This window comes from Monoraphidium neglectum, assembly GCF_000611645.1.
Source record: "Monoraphidium neglectum strain SAG 48.87 unplaced genomic scaffold scaffold00787, whole genome shotgun sequence".
Taxonomy (NCBI): domain Eukaryota; kingdom Viridiplantae; phylum Chlorophyta; class Chlorophyceae; order Sphaeropleales; family Selenastraceae; genus Monoraphidium; species Monoraphidium neglectum.
In genome coordinates, this window is record NW_014012841.1 from 2665 (window position 1) to 18893 (window position 16229).

General features: G+C 64.2%; 4 protein-coding genes across 4 annotated transcripts in view; 1 reads left to right on the plus strand and 3 right to left on the minus strand.

Moving 5' to 3' along the window:
* The window catches only part of MNEG_5330 (Uncharacterized protein), a gene marked incomplete at both ends in the record, with an annotated part of 3732 nt that extends 2469 nt beyond the window's left edge, over positions 1-1263 (minus strand). The window contains 2 exons of the mRNA XM_014046191.1: positions 608-796; positions 1141-1263. Coding sequence (XP_013901645.1) covers positions 608-796; positions 1141-1263 — 312 coding nt within the window. The remainder of the gene's footprint in view (positions 1-607; positions 797-1140) is intronic.
* Positions 1264-2823: 1560 nt separating this feature from the next.
* Positions 2824-5006, plus strand: MNEG_5331 (hypothetical protein; the record flags this gene model as incomplete). Its single annotated transcript, XM_014046192.1, has 5 exons — positions 2824-2978; positions 3084-3191; positions 3557-3778; positions 3989-4098; positions 4336-5006. The coding sequence occupies 5 exons, from the start codon at positions 2824-2826 to the stop codon at positions 5004-5006; spliced, it is 1266 nt and encodes a 421-aa protein (XP_013901646.1).
* A 3485-nt stretch (positions 5007-8491) lies between these two features.
* On the minus strand, positions 8492-11945 carry MNEG_5332 (hypothetical protein; the record flags this gene model as incomplete). The annotated part of the gene is made up of 8 exons (XM_014046193.1): positions 8492-8590; positions 8920-9027; positions 9307-9543; positions 9789-9896; positions 10146-10199; positions 10444-10540; positions 10861-10952; positions 11229-11945. The coding sequence occupies 8 exons, from the start codon at positions 11943-11945 to the stop codon at positions 8492-8494; spliced, it is 1512 nt and encodes a 503-aa protein (XP_013901647.1).
* A 2040-nt stretch (positions 11946-13985) lies between these two features.
* The window catches only part of MNEG_5333 (hypothetical protein), a gene marked incomplete at both ends in the record, with an annotated part of 2791 nt that continues 547 nt past the window's right edge, over positions 13986-16229 (minus strand). Inside the window, 4 exons of the mRNA XM_014046194.1 lie at positions 13986-14702; positions 15209-15331; positions 15619-15792; positions 16026-16152. Coding sequence (XP_013901648.1) covers positions 13986-14702; positions 15209-15331; positions 15619-15792; positions 16026-16152 — 1141 coding nt within the window. The remainder of the gene's footprint in view (positions 14703-15208; positions 15332-15618; positions 15793-16025; positions 16153-16229) is intronic.

Consider the following 16229-nt stretch of genomic DNA (forward strand, 5'->3'; position numbering starts at 1 on the left):
CAACTTGAGCCCCGCAGAAGCCCCCCGTCCCCGGCCCAGAAACTACCCCACCCCCTCGCACACGCACGCAGCCCACCTAAACCCCCACCCACCCACACAACATACACGATGCAGACCCCCAACACAGAGCCTGGATTGCGGCATCAGAAACAAGGCCCCCCCAGGCCCCCAAAGGCCCGCATCCTCGCCTCGTCAATGAACGCCACGTTTGCCTCTGGCAGGTAGCCCCGCGTCTGCCTAACGTACTTGTCCTCCTCTAGGGCACGCATGCTCAGGGGGCCAAACAGCTCCTGAGAAGTTTGGTGTGTGTGTGTGTGTGCGCGCGCGCGCGTGTGTGTGTGTGTGTGTGTGTGTGATTGGGCGCACGCGTGTGCGTGTGCATGTGTGTGTGTGTGAGTGTGTGCATGTGCACATCTGTGTTTTTTCACAGCAGGGAGAGGGTGATGCATCGACTGGCAGCGCATGTGAGCAGGCACATCGTCAAGCCACACGGTGTGTCCAGCACGCCCCCCCCACATCGCGGCCAAAAAGACGAGCTTCGTTCGGCTCCGCGCCGCCGGCGCGGCCACCACCCAGACGCGCGCGAGCGGCCATGCCCCCCGCCCACCTCTGGCACCGAGAACCTCGTCAGCAGCCGCTCAAAGTACTGCCCCTCGATCAGCCCGCTCAGCCGCCGCCCGACCTCCGACTTGGCTGTGCCTGGCGGCCCGATGAACAGCACGTGCTCGCCCGCCAGCGCTGCCAGCACCAGTAGCCGCACCTCCGTGTCCCTCTCCACCAGCCCCTCTTGCATCACCTGCGCGCGGCAGGCCCGGCGGGCGAGGGGGGCGGAGCGGGGCGGCCTTGCGCGAGGGCTCCCGGCGGAGCACGGCGCGGTGCCTGAGCGGCGGCGCGGCTGGTACGACAGCGCGGCGTGTGTCACGGGGCAGCTGGTGCGGCCTGGGGTGGCAGCCTGTGTTTGTAGCAATTTAGATAATAAATCTAACTCCTCCGTTCCATGAAAGAAACTTTAAACATGTTGGTTTCTCTCACTCAAAGTTGCTGCTGAGCAGTGCTGTCGGCGCCGACGTGCAACAGCGTGCCCGCACGGCCGCACGTCCCCAACCTGGTTCCCACCGCCGCCCCGGCCGGGCGCCCCACCTTGATCGCGTGCTCGATCTTGCCGCGCAGCTTCCGCGTGTCCACCCCGCCCAGCGCGCTCCCGACGCCGCTGCCGCCGCCGCGCGCCGCGCGGTCCCTCTGCTGCCTTATGATCACATCCATAAAGTCCTGGGCCGCAGCCTTGAGGGACGAGAGCTGGGGATGGGGGGACAATCGCACAATAGGGGTTGCTCAGGGGCAGCAGGGCCGCGGTCGCGCCGCTGGCGAGGGGCTGGTGCGAGCAGAGGGGTGCTGACGCGCGGGAGCGGGCGGCTGGCATTATTAAATGATGGGGACGAGGTATGCGTTCGCAGGCGGCATACCGTTGAGCATTGAGCGACGTCTGGAGAGGCGGCGACCCCTGCGCTGCCGGGCCGCTTCCACCCCAACCTGCTGCGGTTGGGCCACCCCCGCGAAAAAAACGTCAGGGACAGCACGACTGTCTCACCTGCTGGTTCGCCAGCCTATCACGATTTGAGAAAAACTGCTGGACGTCATCTGCAGCGTCGGAGGCCCAGGCACATCGGTGAGGGGCCATGAGCAGCAACGCCTTGCGACCACCTCATGGGCGGCAGGTGCAGCACGCTTGCTGCGCCGCTGCAAAACGAGCTATTTGTGCGTGATGAGGCTGCCATTAAGCCCTCACCATTTGCTTTGGAGACAACCAGCTGCCTGCGAGCTCCAGGGGACCTGGCAAGCCGATTGGGAGGCGTTCAGGCCGAGTCCAAGCGTGATCTGGGCCTACGCGTGATGCATGCCAGTACGCACCTGCGTGGAGCCCCAAGGTTGCGCCGTGCATTGCTTGCGCCCTCGCCAGCACCCGCGCGCGGTGCCCCCAGGCGAGACGCCCCGTGGAGCTGCATCGTGGAACTGCAGTGCCTGTCGCAGGGCGTGATCAAACAAACAATAATATCGATTCAAAATTGGCTCAGGCTCTGCCTGATTGACAAACGTTGTCGGAAAATGGCGCGTTTCAACCCCGTCCACCCGCTCTGACAGGACGTCCACCCCTCGGTCAACAGCACACACCATGGTATCAGAGCTTGTATTATCATAGGGGTGGTTTGGAGATCCGTGCAGTAATACGTAGTGTTTCGTGTGCACAGTCATACGGTATCCTGGCGCTTGTGCATGTGGGCCTATTCGGCGGGGTGCATGTGCATCACGCCGTGGGGTGATGCCTATGCTCTAGCATGGGGCACGATCTGACTAGTCTGCACTGAAGGGCCACAGAGGCTGGCCGAGTCCCCAAGCGGTACTCTCCCTGTACGGGCGTGCAAAGCCAATCATGCCGGTGGTTGTCAACTGCACCCTTCTAATGGTCGCCTGACATGGCCCCGCGGACCCTGCACAGCCGCATTCGCTGCAGCCCTTAAAGCTGCAAAACTATCCTGCAATGACGTTGCCCTTGCAAAGTTTCCTGCCTGGTCAAAGCAACGTCCCAGCCTGCTGGTGCGGAAGAGGTCGTTTTCAGGAAGTGCAATGAGTGTACTGCGACACTGTGCAGCCCCTTGATCCTCAGGAGTTGCTGGGCACACTTGGCTTGCTGCACTGGGGGCCTGTGTTGGCCCACCAAGCAGCGAATACCGCCGTCACCAGGTTACGCTGCGCCAATAATCTTGGAGAATGTCGGAATCCTTTTGGTCCGCCATTAAGATTTCAATCATATCATTGATAAACAAAATGCTGCGCGCTCCGCCGGCCACGTCGAGATCGTCGCTGTTTCAAAGGCGCCGTGCTGTGGCTTGCAGCTGCCAAAGCGACAAGTCTCTGTTTGTATTTGGGCTTGGCTACACCACCCTGGGTCTGGTCCGGCAGGCAGAAGCCCAGCAGCAATGGTGCGTAGGCAGGTTCGCATCTGCCAAGTGGCCGGGCATGGGCGCAGCAGTGCCGCGCTCCTTGTCAATGTCCAAGCACGCCGTGCCTTATACGGCGCCCCGTAGGTTCCGAGTGGTGTCCACCAGCCGCAGGCCCGACAGGCTGCTGGCGTTCGAGACTCAGGCGCACTCCATCGTGCGGTTTGACCCTGCTGCTGACGGCGGCACTCTTGGGTGCGGCGCTCTCCTGCCCGCCTCGCATCTCATGGCTCGCCTGTCCAAAGCTTGTATGTCATGAGACAAAATCGACCTTGTAGAATGGACGTATTGTCTCAGCACCTGCCAGCAAGCGTTCAGCACAATTCTGGCCCCTATTGTTGCTCGCATCACTCATTTCCTTGCTTTTGCCCTGCTGCCCTGCCTGCTTCGCCCCGGTGCGCGCTGAGCACTGGGGGGTGCCTGAGCCCGCACCCTGCAACGCGCACGCTCTGCGTCTATTGCTGCCCCACATGCCCAAGCCCAGAACAGTTGTTTTGCAGCCCTTCACAGTCCGCCTTTCCCTGCTCGATCCGCCCCAACCCGAACCGTGCTCAACGCAGGCCCGAGGCGATGGATGCGCTGATGTCAGCCACCCACGTGGTGACCTCCGTACCGCCCGCCGGGTTACCCCTGTACGACCCCGTGACCCGCTCGCAGCTGAGGCTGCTACGGCGGCGCGCCGAGGCGGCGGCGGCTGGCGACGCGCCGTGGCTGCAGTGGCTGGGTGTGTTGAGCAGCACAAGTGTTTACGGCGACCACGGTGGCGATTGGGTTGACGAGAGGTGCGGGCGCCAGAGCAACGGGGCCACGCCCAACCTGGGTGGCAAGTACCTGGGGGGATGAGCACAGAATCAGCCAAAAAATGCACAAATTAGCTGGATACTCTAGCCCAGCGCGGGACTGACATTTGTACAGCTGAACAGCCAAGCCAGCAGTTGCCTCGGTCCACGACAAGCGGTGTGGCCCCGCGCGCCGGCGCTGCGCCGCCGCAGCTCTCCGACGCGACCGAGCAGCCGGGGGCTCGTGCGGCTGGAGCACGAGCGCGCATGGGAGGCGCTGGCCGCGGCGGAGGGGCTGCCGCTCAACATCTTCCGCCTTGGTGGTGAGGCCCCGGGCGTTCGAGGGTGCGGATGCGCGATACGGCGGGCCGTGCCACGTGCGCCCTGGAGAGCGACGGCCTTGCGGCTGCTCAAGTGCGCAATAGTCGCAACGCAAGCCCCGTCGCTGGCTGCCCCCTTCACCCAGATTGCACCTCTGCTCGTCTCACCCAGTCACTTGGACCTGTACACACGCAAAACCCCGCGCCGCCGGGCCCGCTAAACCCCAAACCCGCCGCCAGGCATATACGGCCCGGGCCGCAGCGTGCTGGACTCTGTGGCGCGCGACGCGGCTGACCTCAGCGGCGCTCAGAAGCGGCGCGGGCGGCAGCGCTACGTGTCGCGGTGCCACGTCGGGGACATCGCGTCCGTGCTGCTCGCGAGCATGGATGCGGCGGGCGGCGGCGTCACCGCCGGCAGCGGCAGGGATGATGATGAACGCAGCAGCAGCGGCGGCGGCGGCGGCCACGGCGGCGGCAGGAGCAGTGGTAGCAGCAGCAAAGGGCTGGTGTCAGGCGCAGGCGGCAGCACTGGAGGCAGCTGGGCCGCTCAGATATTCAACATCGCCGATGACGAGCCGGCCGGGCGGGACGAGGTCGAGGCGTACGCGCGGCAGCTGCTCAGCCTCCCGCCGGCCCCGGCGCCTGAGATGCCGCTCGAAAGCGGCGCGCGGAAGCTCCAGCAGGCCGGCACAGACGACGGCGGAGGCGGAGGCGGAGGTGGCGGCGGCGGCGGCGGCGGCGGCGGCGGCGGCGTGGGGCTAGAGGAGAAGCGCGTGTTGAATGAGAAGGTCAAGGCGGTGCTGGGGGTGCGGCTGCGGTACCCCACATACATGGAGGGCCTCGCCGCCATCGCAGCCGGTGACGCCTTCCCGTTCCGCGATCTCGCGGACGTGCGCGCCCTCAAGGGCTAACAGCTCTCGGCGGAGCTGCCCTTGATAATGCTTGGAGGCTGCCATGCTGTCCTGCGGAGCGCACGGCGGGCCGCAAGCACGCCGCAAGCGCCAAATTGCCGAATTTCCTTGGAGCGCTCTGCCGGCGTGTGTGGTACGCTCGGAATATTTGTGAATGATTGACAAAGCCGCTGCGCATGCTGCAGAGCAGCCACAAGCCCTGCGCAGCGTGTTTGGCATGCGCACGGCGGCGCACGCCCCAGTTTTTGCGGACAGTGGCAGCCATGGCGGGCTGGGCATGGTCGGCGGCGGCGGCGCGCCGCGGCGCACACAGAGCGGACTGCGTTGCTGCTATGTATCTCGCTTGACTGTGATTGGTCGCAAATGCGCTTCGAAGCTGCTGATCCCGGTGCACGGGGCCGTCAACCACGTTTGACCAGCCGTCTGCGGAGGGCTCGGCCTTCTTGTGCCACGCCATGTGATCGATGGTAATCACGTATCATAATCCACACCCCTACGGCGCGTGAAGGCGCGGAAGAACGAGATTGTTATCGGTAGAGCACCTGCCGGGTGGCCCATCGCGCTCTTTGCGCGCAAATGCGTCTAAATATGAGCCTACATATCGCGGATGGGTGAAGCACGCGTCCCGGCAGGGCGCCCATGCCGCGCGCGGCCGCCTGCCCCGCCCCTCCTGGCGCCACAGCAAGCAGGCCGGAGTGTCCGCAAAAACTGGGGCGTGCGCAGCCGTGCGCCCGGGGTACGGCGCTCCCAGGGCCATGGCGCTGCCGCACAGCACTTGTGATGGCTTTTATAATTATTTTGACGTTTTTCAGCGCGTCACATGTTGCATACAAGGACGGTGCGCAAGAGTGTACGCGCCCTGCGGCGGGACCGCAGCGTGCTGCGGTCTGCACCCCACACGCGCGGCGGTCGCGGCCGGCAGGTGACCCGCGCCCCTGCACACCACCCAGCGCCTGGGATGCCGCGCAGCTGTTCTGGGGAGCGCACGGCGGTAGGCAAGCACGCCGCAAGCGCCATATTGCCGATTTCCTTGGAGCGCTCTGCCGGCGTGTGTGGTACGCTCGGAAAATGTGTAAATGATTATCAAAGCCGCTGCACGTGCCACGGAGCAGCCACAAGCCCTGCGCAGCGTGTTCGGCGTGCGCACGGCGGCGCACGCCCCAGTTTTTGCGGACAGTGGCAGCCATGGCGGGCTGGGCATGGCCGGCGGCGGCAGCGTGCCACGGCGCACAGGGCGGACTGCTTTGCTTTCAGGCATCTGGCATGACCGTAAGTGGTCGCAAAAGGCGCTTCGCAGCTGCCAATCCCAGTGCACGGGGCCGTCGACCAAGTTGACCAGCCGTATGGCAAGGGCACTGCCTGCCTGAACTCGCGCTATGTGATCGATGGCACTCCAGTATCACAAATTGCACCCGTACGGCGCGTGAAGGCGCGGACGTTAGAGATCGTCTTCGGTAGAGCACCTGCCGTGGAGCCCATCGCGTTCTTTCCCCCGCAAACGCGTCTTTGTGTCGACCTACGTATCGAGAATCGGCTAAGCACGCGGCCTGGCAGCGCTCCGCGCGTCCACCCGGCCCGCCCCTGGCGCCACAGCCAGCAGGCCCGATCGTCCGCAAAAACTGGGGCGGACGCAGCCGTGCGTCAAGGAGACGGCGCTCCCGGGGCCAGGGCACTAATGCGCAGCACTTGTGGTGGCTTTCATAATTATTTATGCCGTTTTTAGCGCCTCGCACGGTACATATAATGACCTTGCTCAAGAGTGTGCGCGGGCCCTGCAGCTGGACGGCAGCGTGCTGCGATCTGCATCCCGCACGCGCGGCGGTCGAGGGCGGCGGATGGGCGATGCCCCTGCACAGCACCATGTGCCTGAAACGCTGGGCGGCTGTCTTGCGGAGCGCACGGCAGGCCGCAAGCACGCCGCAAGCGCCAAACCACTACATTGCCTTAGGGCGCTCTGCCGGCGTGTGTGATATGCTCAGACATGGTGTAAACAATTTTCAAAGCCGCTGCGCATGCCGCGGAGCAGCCACAAGCCCTGCGCAGCGTGTTCGGCACGCGCACGGCGGCGTCCGCCCCAGTTTTTGCGGACAATGCGGCAGCCAAAGCAGTGGTGGACTGAACGCGGCCGGCGGCGGCGGCGCGCCGCAACGCGCAGCGGACTGGATTGCTCTTAGTCATCTCGCATGACTGTAGGTGGTCCCAAAAGCCGCTTCGAAGCTGCCAACCCCGGTGCACGGGGCCGTCAATGAAGCAAGTTGACCAGCCGTCTGCCAAGAGCACTGCCTCCCTGTGCCCGCGCCATGTGATAGGCTTGTAAGCGAGTACAGTATTATAAAACGCACCCCTAAGGCGCGTGAAGTCGCGGGTAAACGAGCTCGTCTTTGGTAGAGCACCTGCCGTGGAGCCCATCGCGCTCTTTCCCCCGCAAACGCGTTTTTTTGTTCAACTACGTACCACGGGCGGGTCGGCGAAGCACGCGGCCTGGCAAGGCGCCCGCGCTCCGCGCTCCGCGCGCCCGCCCGCCTCGCCCCTGGCGCCTTGGGCAGGCCCGATTGTGAGCAAGAACTAGGGCGGACGCCGCTGCGGCAGCCGTGCGCCTGGGGGACGGCGCTCCAAGAGCCATGACGCTGCTGCAAAGTAGTTGTGATGGCTTTCATCAACTTTTCTGGCCTTTTATCAGCACGCCACGGGCTGGCCTTTTTTCAGCACGCCACATGTTACATACAAGGACCGCGCGCATGACTGTCCGCGCGTCCTGCGGCCGGACCGCAGCGTGCTGCAACCTACATCCAGCACGCAAGTTCCCATCCCAAAGCGCCACATGAAGAATGCGCACAAAACAAGGCCTGGTATTCACCACTTCGCGATCGCGGTCAAGTCCTGCCAATGTCAAAGCACCTCACACGTCAGATCAGCGTCAAGACTCAGGAAACATCCCTGATCAAACAGCTGACCCCAGCAGCAAAGCCGCCACCCCAAGCGTCAAGGAGCGGGTCAGTTTTGAAGTGATGCACTAGTCCTTGCGGCTGACAGCACCCATTCAGACCAGGAGCCACACACATACACACATGCGCATGTGTGTACCGTATGTGTGTGCATGCACCACCTGCATCCCGTCGACACAATCTGAAAATGTTGTTGTTGGCTGGTCGACACACGCGTCACAACCTCTCATGCAAGGGAAGATATGCGCTGGAAACATACGGCAGACTTCAAAGCGCCGACAGTCAAGCCACAAAACTACGTAGGCCCAGGGTGAGGCAGAGGTGGACAGCAATCAAATCAGCTTGATGCAAAGCTCGTGGGAGACGCCCGCCTCAAGCCAGAAACTATGTCCGGGCCCCACGCCAGCCTTGCAGCGCCCTCCCGCGCCGGAACCAGGCGTTCCGGCCAGCACGATGACGAGTGCAACCTACACGCGTGCACACCCCGTGCGTGGCCTCGTCACGTTGCTTGGTGCAAGAGCCCGCGCGACAAGCAGGCGCCTAGGCCTCGTCCTCCGCATCGTATGAGGGGTCGATGGCCCCGACCATCAGCTTCAGCAGCCAGGCCTCAACAGACAGCGTCACACCCTTGCGCGCGTACTGTGTGTGTGGGGGGGCGCGCGGGTAGGGGGCGTGAAGGGGGTGAGACAGGGGCCGGTTGGAGGGGTGGGATGAGGAGCTGATCACCTCAGGGGGTCAGCTGGCGGGTCAGCTGGCGCTCCCATGGGTGACAAGGGGTTTGAAGACAGCGGTTGCAAAAATGCACCACACTTTACGCTGTGCCTGCAGGCGTGCGTGCGTGCATGTAGGGACGCATACGCACGCAGCAGGTGCCCCGCATGCCATGCTTCTGCATGACCAACCCAGGTCCCCAGCAACCCGCAGCACCATGCGGAATGGATACTTTTGTTCAACCCCATGCTCCCCACCTCCTCGGCCTCCTGCTCAAAGTAGCTTGTGCAGTCGATGACATCACCAGCTCCGGGGTCCTTGTCCAGCTTGCCCAAAAACGCCTGGGCGCGCGAGTCGCGGCCCACCTACCAGGATTGGCAACAGAGAATGCCAAGGATGCATGGGGGTGATTAGAAAGCAGCTAAACAATTCCTCATATTCTTCAACTTTGCTAAAAGATCAGGCTGAAGACGTAAGCGTGCAACTCACACCCACAATTTGGTCTGTTGCAAGCCCCTTCACCACCTTGGCTGTAACGAAAAAAGAATATGCGGCCCGCCCGACCCGCCAGCCGAACAGCCGTCACTCACCCCGCCACGCCCTACCCCGCCGTGCCCCGCCCTGCCGTGCCCCGCCCCGCCCACCTGAGCAAACTGGAACGCGACGGCCTTTGGCCCATAGGCCTGCGCCAGGCGGCCCTTCACGTCGCGGATCAGAGACAGGATCGCGTCCTTGGGGGTATCTGTCGGCTCGCCGTCGGTGATGGATATAACGAGCACCGGCTTGGCCAGCTGGCCGCGCTGTGCCATGGACAGCACGACCGGGTTGATCACGCGCGTCGCCATGCTGGCCGCCAGGGGGGTCGTGCCGCCGAAGGTGACCTGGGGCCAGTGATTCGGTGATGGAGGGGGCTCACAGCTCAGTGCCGACAGTAATGACTGACAGCTTTTGAGGCCATGGCCTCATACGGACCTGTCAAAGTAATGGTTTTGCACCAAAAGCTTTTGCCACATGGCATGACACAGTGGTGCGGGCGTATGCCCAGGGCCAGCCACGCATGCGTGCGCCATGCGACCCCCCCGGGCGGGCAGCGGCACACAGGCCGTGCTGAGCAACATCGTCGCACCTTGCTGAGCAGCGCGGACGCGTCTGCGGCGCTGCGTATGCCGTTGCCCTCCACTGGCGAGTTCATGAAGCGCACCAGGATGCCGTCGTCGTCAAACAGCGTGGCCACCTTGAGGGGGCGACGATTGGATGGGGTGCAATGTAATACAGAGCGCCCCGTTGCAGATGCTACACACAAAAGACGAGGGCTGGCCCCAAGACTGCTGCTCTGGGCGCGGGGATTTGGCATACTTAGGGCTGCAGGGAAACGCATACGGGGGCGAGCCGAGGCGAGCCGGCAGAGCTCGGGCATGCGTAGCTTGAAGGCGGAAAGCAGGTGGGCGCATGAAAAGAGGGCGCGTGTGCGCGCCGCCCGCACCTCCGCGACGCGTCCAAGGATGAGCTTCAGATCTTCGATGCGCTCGCCATTGTCCTGGGGAAGCAGAGCCAAGGGCGAGGAGGAGGCAGGGGTGCTAGCCACGCAAGTAGGCTGATGTCTGTCTGGAACTAAAGGCTGGTGCAAAACACTGCCAGCTCCCTACGAACGCACCACCACCATGTAGCCCAAGGCAACCCTTCAAACAAACCTTCCTGACCCCCCTTTGCACACACGTGCCGTCCAAGGTCCCGAGTGGGGGGAGCAAAAAGATCTTTTGGGCCTGCTGGCGGCGGCGCACCTCAAAGGCCATGGAGCCTGAGTCATCAGCGTAGAGCACAATGTCATACAGCGCCAGCGCGGCAAAATCCAGCGCCAGCTCGACGGGCATGCGCCACCTAGTGGGGCGGGGGGATCAGGGGGATGGGCAAACGGTGCCTGGACTGCCGTTTGGAGGCGAAGGGACGGGGTAGTCGCGGGCACCACGTGCATGCACGTGCAAAGGGCCTCCATGCAGCCTGCATGGCGCATCTGACAGGTTCATGCATGTGAGAGCATGCGCCATGCAGGTGCATGCATGCATGATGCACTGAGGCATGCGGGTGCACGCGCCATGCGTGCGCATGCACGCATGCCGTGACCAGGCAACTGCATGCGCGCGGGTGCATGTTGGCAGCAACGCGCGCACACACGCAGTTGACAGCACTACTGGCCCCACCTGGCGGCGAGGCCGTGGAAATCGACGCGTGCCACGCGCTGCGCCACGGCCTCCAGCTGCTGCGGCGGGTAGAAGCGCTGCAGCCCGTTGACCTGCGCCGGCAGGGGGTGAGCCGCGGGGGAGGACGGGATCAGGGACTGAGCGCTGGTGCATGCGGCTGGGAGGGATGGGTCGTGTGTCTTCAGGGCGAGGCCTGGCATCGACGCTGCGTGAACCGCGATGAATGGCCTGGCCCCACAACGCGTGTGTGCTGCAATGACCATAGCCGCCGGGATTTGCAGACAACGCATGGGCAGGAAGAAGAGGCCAGCGGCGGCAAATCATCAAGCTAAGAGGCGATAGCAAGTGGAGTGCGCGGCACTCCCCACCTGCACAATCTTCTGGAGACGGGCGAGAATTGAGGGAGCGCTCAAGCCGCCACCAGAGGCGCCCCCCATGCCAGCGGGGCCACCAGGGTAGCCCTGCTGTTGAGGCTGGGGCGCGCCGGGGTAGCCCTGCTGTTGCCCCGGAGGAGCGCCAGGGTAGCCCTGCTGCTGGCCCGGAGCGGCGCCAGGGTACCCCTGCTGCTGGGGCGGGGGTGCGCCGGGGTAGCCCTGCTGGTGGGGAGGAGCACCAGGGTAGCCCTGCTGCTGAGCTGGATTGGCACCAGGGTAGCCCTGCTGCTGCCCCGGGGGGCCGCCGGGGTAACCCTGCTGCTGAGGAGGAGCAGCGCCGGGGTAGCCCTGCTGGGGCGCAAGGGGCGCCGACGGGTTGGCTGCGTTGGCGCCATAGGCGAAGCTGGTGGGGTGCTGGGGGTAGGGCGAATGCCCGGCCTGCTGCTGGGGCAAGATGCCGCCCTGCTGGGGCGGGTAGCTGCCTGCAGGCCCGTTCTGGGGGATGCCATATTGCTGCTGCTGCGCTTGGGCCGGCGGGTAGCCCTGCTGTGCCTGCGCAGGGGGATAGCCCTGCTGGGACGCCTGCTGGGGTGGGTAGCCCTGAGGCTGCGCAGAGTACTGCTGCCCGGCCGCGGGCGGGGGCGCCCCATAGGAGTGACCGCCGCCGCCCGGTGCGGCAGAGGCGGCGGCGAGCTTGCTGGCGAGGCCCATTCTGTTGTGCGTGGACGCGCCGCGGTGACTGGACCGACCGCCAATGGACGCACGAGGCGGGAGGCGGGAGGCGGGGGCGGGGAGGTAGCGGGATAAACGACGACCTGGATCTGGCCTTAGATATGTCCCAAAGTCGTGGAAGAAGCCGTGCGAAGCGCTGGTAAGTCTGCCTTCAGACAGACGCGAATAATATGATTCGAGTTGCACACCTGCGGGAGCTGTGATGCTGATGATATGAAAGCTTTCAGAATTACAATTGTAAGACCAAAATTGTGGCGCACTGCGGATATCAAGGGTACAGCTCGCCATATCCGCAGCGCAGCTGCCTAGGAGGCGCATATGCATCTAGGATGCGGTGGGCAGTGAAGGCCGCCACACTTGCATGCAGAAGCCGGCGTCTAGATGCAGCGTGTAGCCACGGCCAACGGAAATCATGCACCATATTACAAAGCGGAACAGTTGCATAATTCCGTGGTCGTGACATGCCGCAGGTCTGTCGCACGTTGCAGGTGCGCCGCCCTGAGATATGACAGCTTGACAGGTCGTCGACACCCCATCGCGAGGCATTGCACAATGTCCTGTCCATATCTGCAATTGCAACATTAAGTTTATGTATTGACATCCTGGACAGCTCTGGACGTGCACCCCGGGTGTTTGGGCGCAGCAGCTTGTGGCAAAACCTTGTGATGATGCGAGTGCTGATGCCGCAACCATAACTTCTGGCAAGACGTGATGCCAGTATCAGAACATGTGAAATTACAGATGACAATTTTTTGTTCAGAGTTGCGCGGGGGCTGCACCTGTGGTGTGCAGGACAAGGGAGAGGCTGCTGCACAGCAAGAAATTCTGCAGAAGAAGCCCACAGCTTGACGCGTGTTGAAACACAAGTGCAATAGCCTGATGTTGTGTACGGTATTACATCATCCTACAACAGAACGACAGTGATGAAAACCCGCTCGCGGCCCGTTACGGTGAGTACACCTGACGCGCGGGCGGCCAGCTCGCGGAATAGGGAGCAGGACATATAAATGTGTTAGATATGCATCGTTTTAACGCGGCTGTATTGCTTCTGCTAGCTGCCCTGATGATCCCCCGCAAAATGTGCAATGGTCGGTGTGTCAAATCTTGGGTACCGGTACGGCGACCACTGGTGCATTTGCTTTGCTGCCATGTGCATGACCCATGCCTCTGATGCTTGCATAGATGCACCACCTGCGTAGGTACATTACTAGCTTCGCAGGCCGGCGCCCTTAGGTTGTTGAAACTGTCCTGGATGCGAAGCGCTGACGAGGGTTCAGATATCGAAAAGAAGCTCGTCATGGGATCCATCCAGGTGTCTCTAGCAGCAGGCGCCCTGCCCTATGATTACCACCAGAGCACGTTGCCACAAAAAAAAACTTGTATGCAGTGAGAGGTGATAGGCACTAGCGCTCTGTGCTGGTGCACGGGTGTGAGGCTGGGGCCGTGCGTGAGGAGGGAAGCTGTGTGCACCGGCACCATAGCATGACACACAACAGGCCTCACGCCTGCGGCAGTGCTGCCAATCGAGCCGGCGTTGTTGCATAAGGCATGAAGGGTGGGGGCATCCTCGCCGCCCGGTTTGTTCAAGGTGCATCCGTCGGGCTTGTGGGTTGAGCGGCGTGAGTCATGACACTGGAACGTCCAGGCAATCGCGCATGCATTTGGGTCACGGCAAGCGTCAAGGGGATGCCACCCCAAGGCAAAGCCTGCTCGGCACGAAGGGGAGCGGTTGACCAAGGAAGCAACACTGAAGTTACTGCTGGCTGGGCGAATCAAGGGCCTGGTGATGTGATGTATGAGGTACTGGTGGGGCAAACGTGTGGGACCTGTTGGAAATATGTATTGATGCCAAAGCGGCAAATCGCCGCGACGAACTTATTCCTAAATTGAGCAATACCCCAGGTTCCCACCCGCGGCGTTCGTGCGGCCGCTGCGGCTGCCGCCGCTGTTATGGCAACCAACGTCAACACCAATACCCCCTCCCCCTGGTGTGCTGGATGTTGCTGCGTGTGAAATGGGCTAAAAGCTGGCGGCCCCCGAGCAGGGGTTGGCCGCCACAACCATCGCATCAAAGAACGGCCCGTCCCCCTCCCCCGCGCCGTGCGCACCCAGCGCCGCCGCGCCGCTGAGGGCCGCCGCGGCGCCCGCGCCCAGCCGGACTGAGGGCCCGGTCCTTATTGTCCCTGCGCTGCTCGGGTCATTGGAATTCCAGCAGTCGGAGCCGGAGGCGGGGGCCGGCTGCGGCGGCGGCGCGCCCCACGCGTCGGCCCCGAAGAGGCCGCCGCCGCCGTCTATTTCTGAGCGGTCGGTCGCGCTCCACCCGCTGCTACCGCTGCTGCTGTTTGGGGAGGGCGGCCCCAGGGCCGCCGCGAGCGCGTCGGGCGGTGCAGAGGCCCGCGCAAACGGGCTCAGGCGGCTAAGTGAGGGGCCGCGCGTCGACAGCTGCGCCGCCTCCGCCTCTGTATCCTCCTCCTCCGCCGCAGCCGCCGCCGCCGCCGCCACGGCTGCCGCGGCGGCAGCAGCAGCGGCCGCAGGCGCGCTCCGGGCCCGCTCCGCGGGCCGCGCGCCGTCCGCCTCCGCACTGCGCGGCGGAGCGCGCCTGGGCCAGGACGCGGCGCCATCGCCGCTCAAGGGGCCGAAGGGCGCCGAGGGGGCGCCCTCGCGGGCGACGGCCCTGAGCCGCTCGGCCACCACTGTAAACGTCGGGCGCGCGCCTGGGTCCGCCGCCCAGCAGTCCTGGAGCCGGTCAACGAAGACAGAGCAAAGGGGTACAATGTGCAGTGTGCAATTAAGTGTGTTTGTGTGTATGTGTATGTGTGCGTGCGTATGTATGTGTGTGTGTGTGTGTGTGTTTGTGTGTGTGTGAGTGTGTGTGTGTGTGTGTGTGTGTGTGTAAAGGGCGGCGGTGGCGGTCAGGACTGAAGCACTGCACTGCCCTGGCCAGCCCGCCTTCCACAGTGTCTCGTGCGGCTCATCGAGCTTCACAGCGCAGGCATCTCTTGGCGGGAGCCGGGCTCCCGGGTGCAGAATGCACCACCCTCGGCTGCAGGATGCACAATCCTTAGCGCCGCCCCGTCACTCACGCATCCCGTCCCAACCCTCTCCCGCCCCGCACGCCCCTCCTTCCCCAGTGCAACCACGCGCATTTCGCGCGGGTGCAGTCTCGGCGCCAGCGTGCCTCTCAGCGCATGGCCTGGAGCAATGTGCTGCGATGCTGCTGCGCGACCTCTGGTTGCCCCCACCCGCCCCCTGACCTCCATTAGGGCCCTGTAGAGCTCCAGCGCCCGCCCCCCCGGCGCCCCGGGCAGCTCCCCGTCCGGCGGCAGCGCCGGCCGCCGCCCTTGGGACACCACGGCCGTGCGCACCTGCCGCGGCGCGCGCACGTGAGAGTGGGCAGCAGCAGGGGCCGTAGCAGCCTTGGGCGGCCAACGTGCGGCGGGCACCCCTTTCCATTGACTCAGGAAAAGCTGCAATAGGTGAAACACGCCCGGGTTCATTCCTGTTGACCCTCCTGTTTCAAAGTCTCCACGAAAAGATTGGGGACTCGCTTGCACCAGACGCCCCAACGCAGGTGCGAGGGGCCGGCAGACAGCCAAGCCCGGCCCGGCCCGGCGCACCGCGCCCGCGATCAGCCCTCTGCGCGCAGGCCCACCTCTTCATCTGCCAGCCCGCCAAACGGCTTGCGCCACGTCAGCACCTCGTACATCACAATACCGAAGCTGTACACGTCCGACGCCGCCCCGACCGCGCCGCCCGGCCGCAGCGCCTCGGGCGCCGTCCAGCGCGGCTGGCGCGGCGATATGCTCGCGGCCTCCCGGGCGTCCAGCTGCGCGTGCAGGTCGCAATTGGGGGTCTGGCTGAACAAAGTATCTGCAGGAGTTTCCAATCGACTCTTGCAGCCGCCTGAAACGCTGTGGCCGCCGCGTTTCGAGGTCGGACAGGCGGCTCGCACACGCGCCGGCGGAGCACAACCTCGCTCCTCCCACCCACCCGCGCAGCTCCCGCCCCCTCCCTTCCCTCGAACCCGCCCCGACGGGCCCTCCCCCGCGGCGCACGCACGTGGTCCGCGCCGGCCGCCATCTGTCGGCAGTTCTTGAACGCGCCGACCTTCACGCGGCCGTCGCTGGCGGGGAACAGCGCCGCGCTCCATAGGTTGCCATGGACGTAGCCGCGGTGGTGGACGTGCCTGACGCACGCGCGGTGCGGTGTGTGTGTGTGTGTGTGTGTGCGTGCGTGCATGTGCGTGCTTTTGCTCTTTGGTCA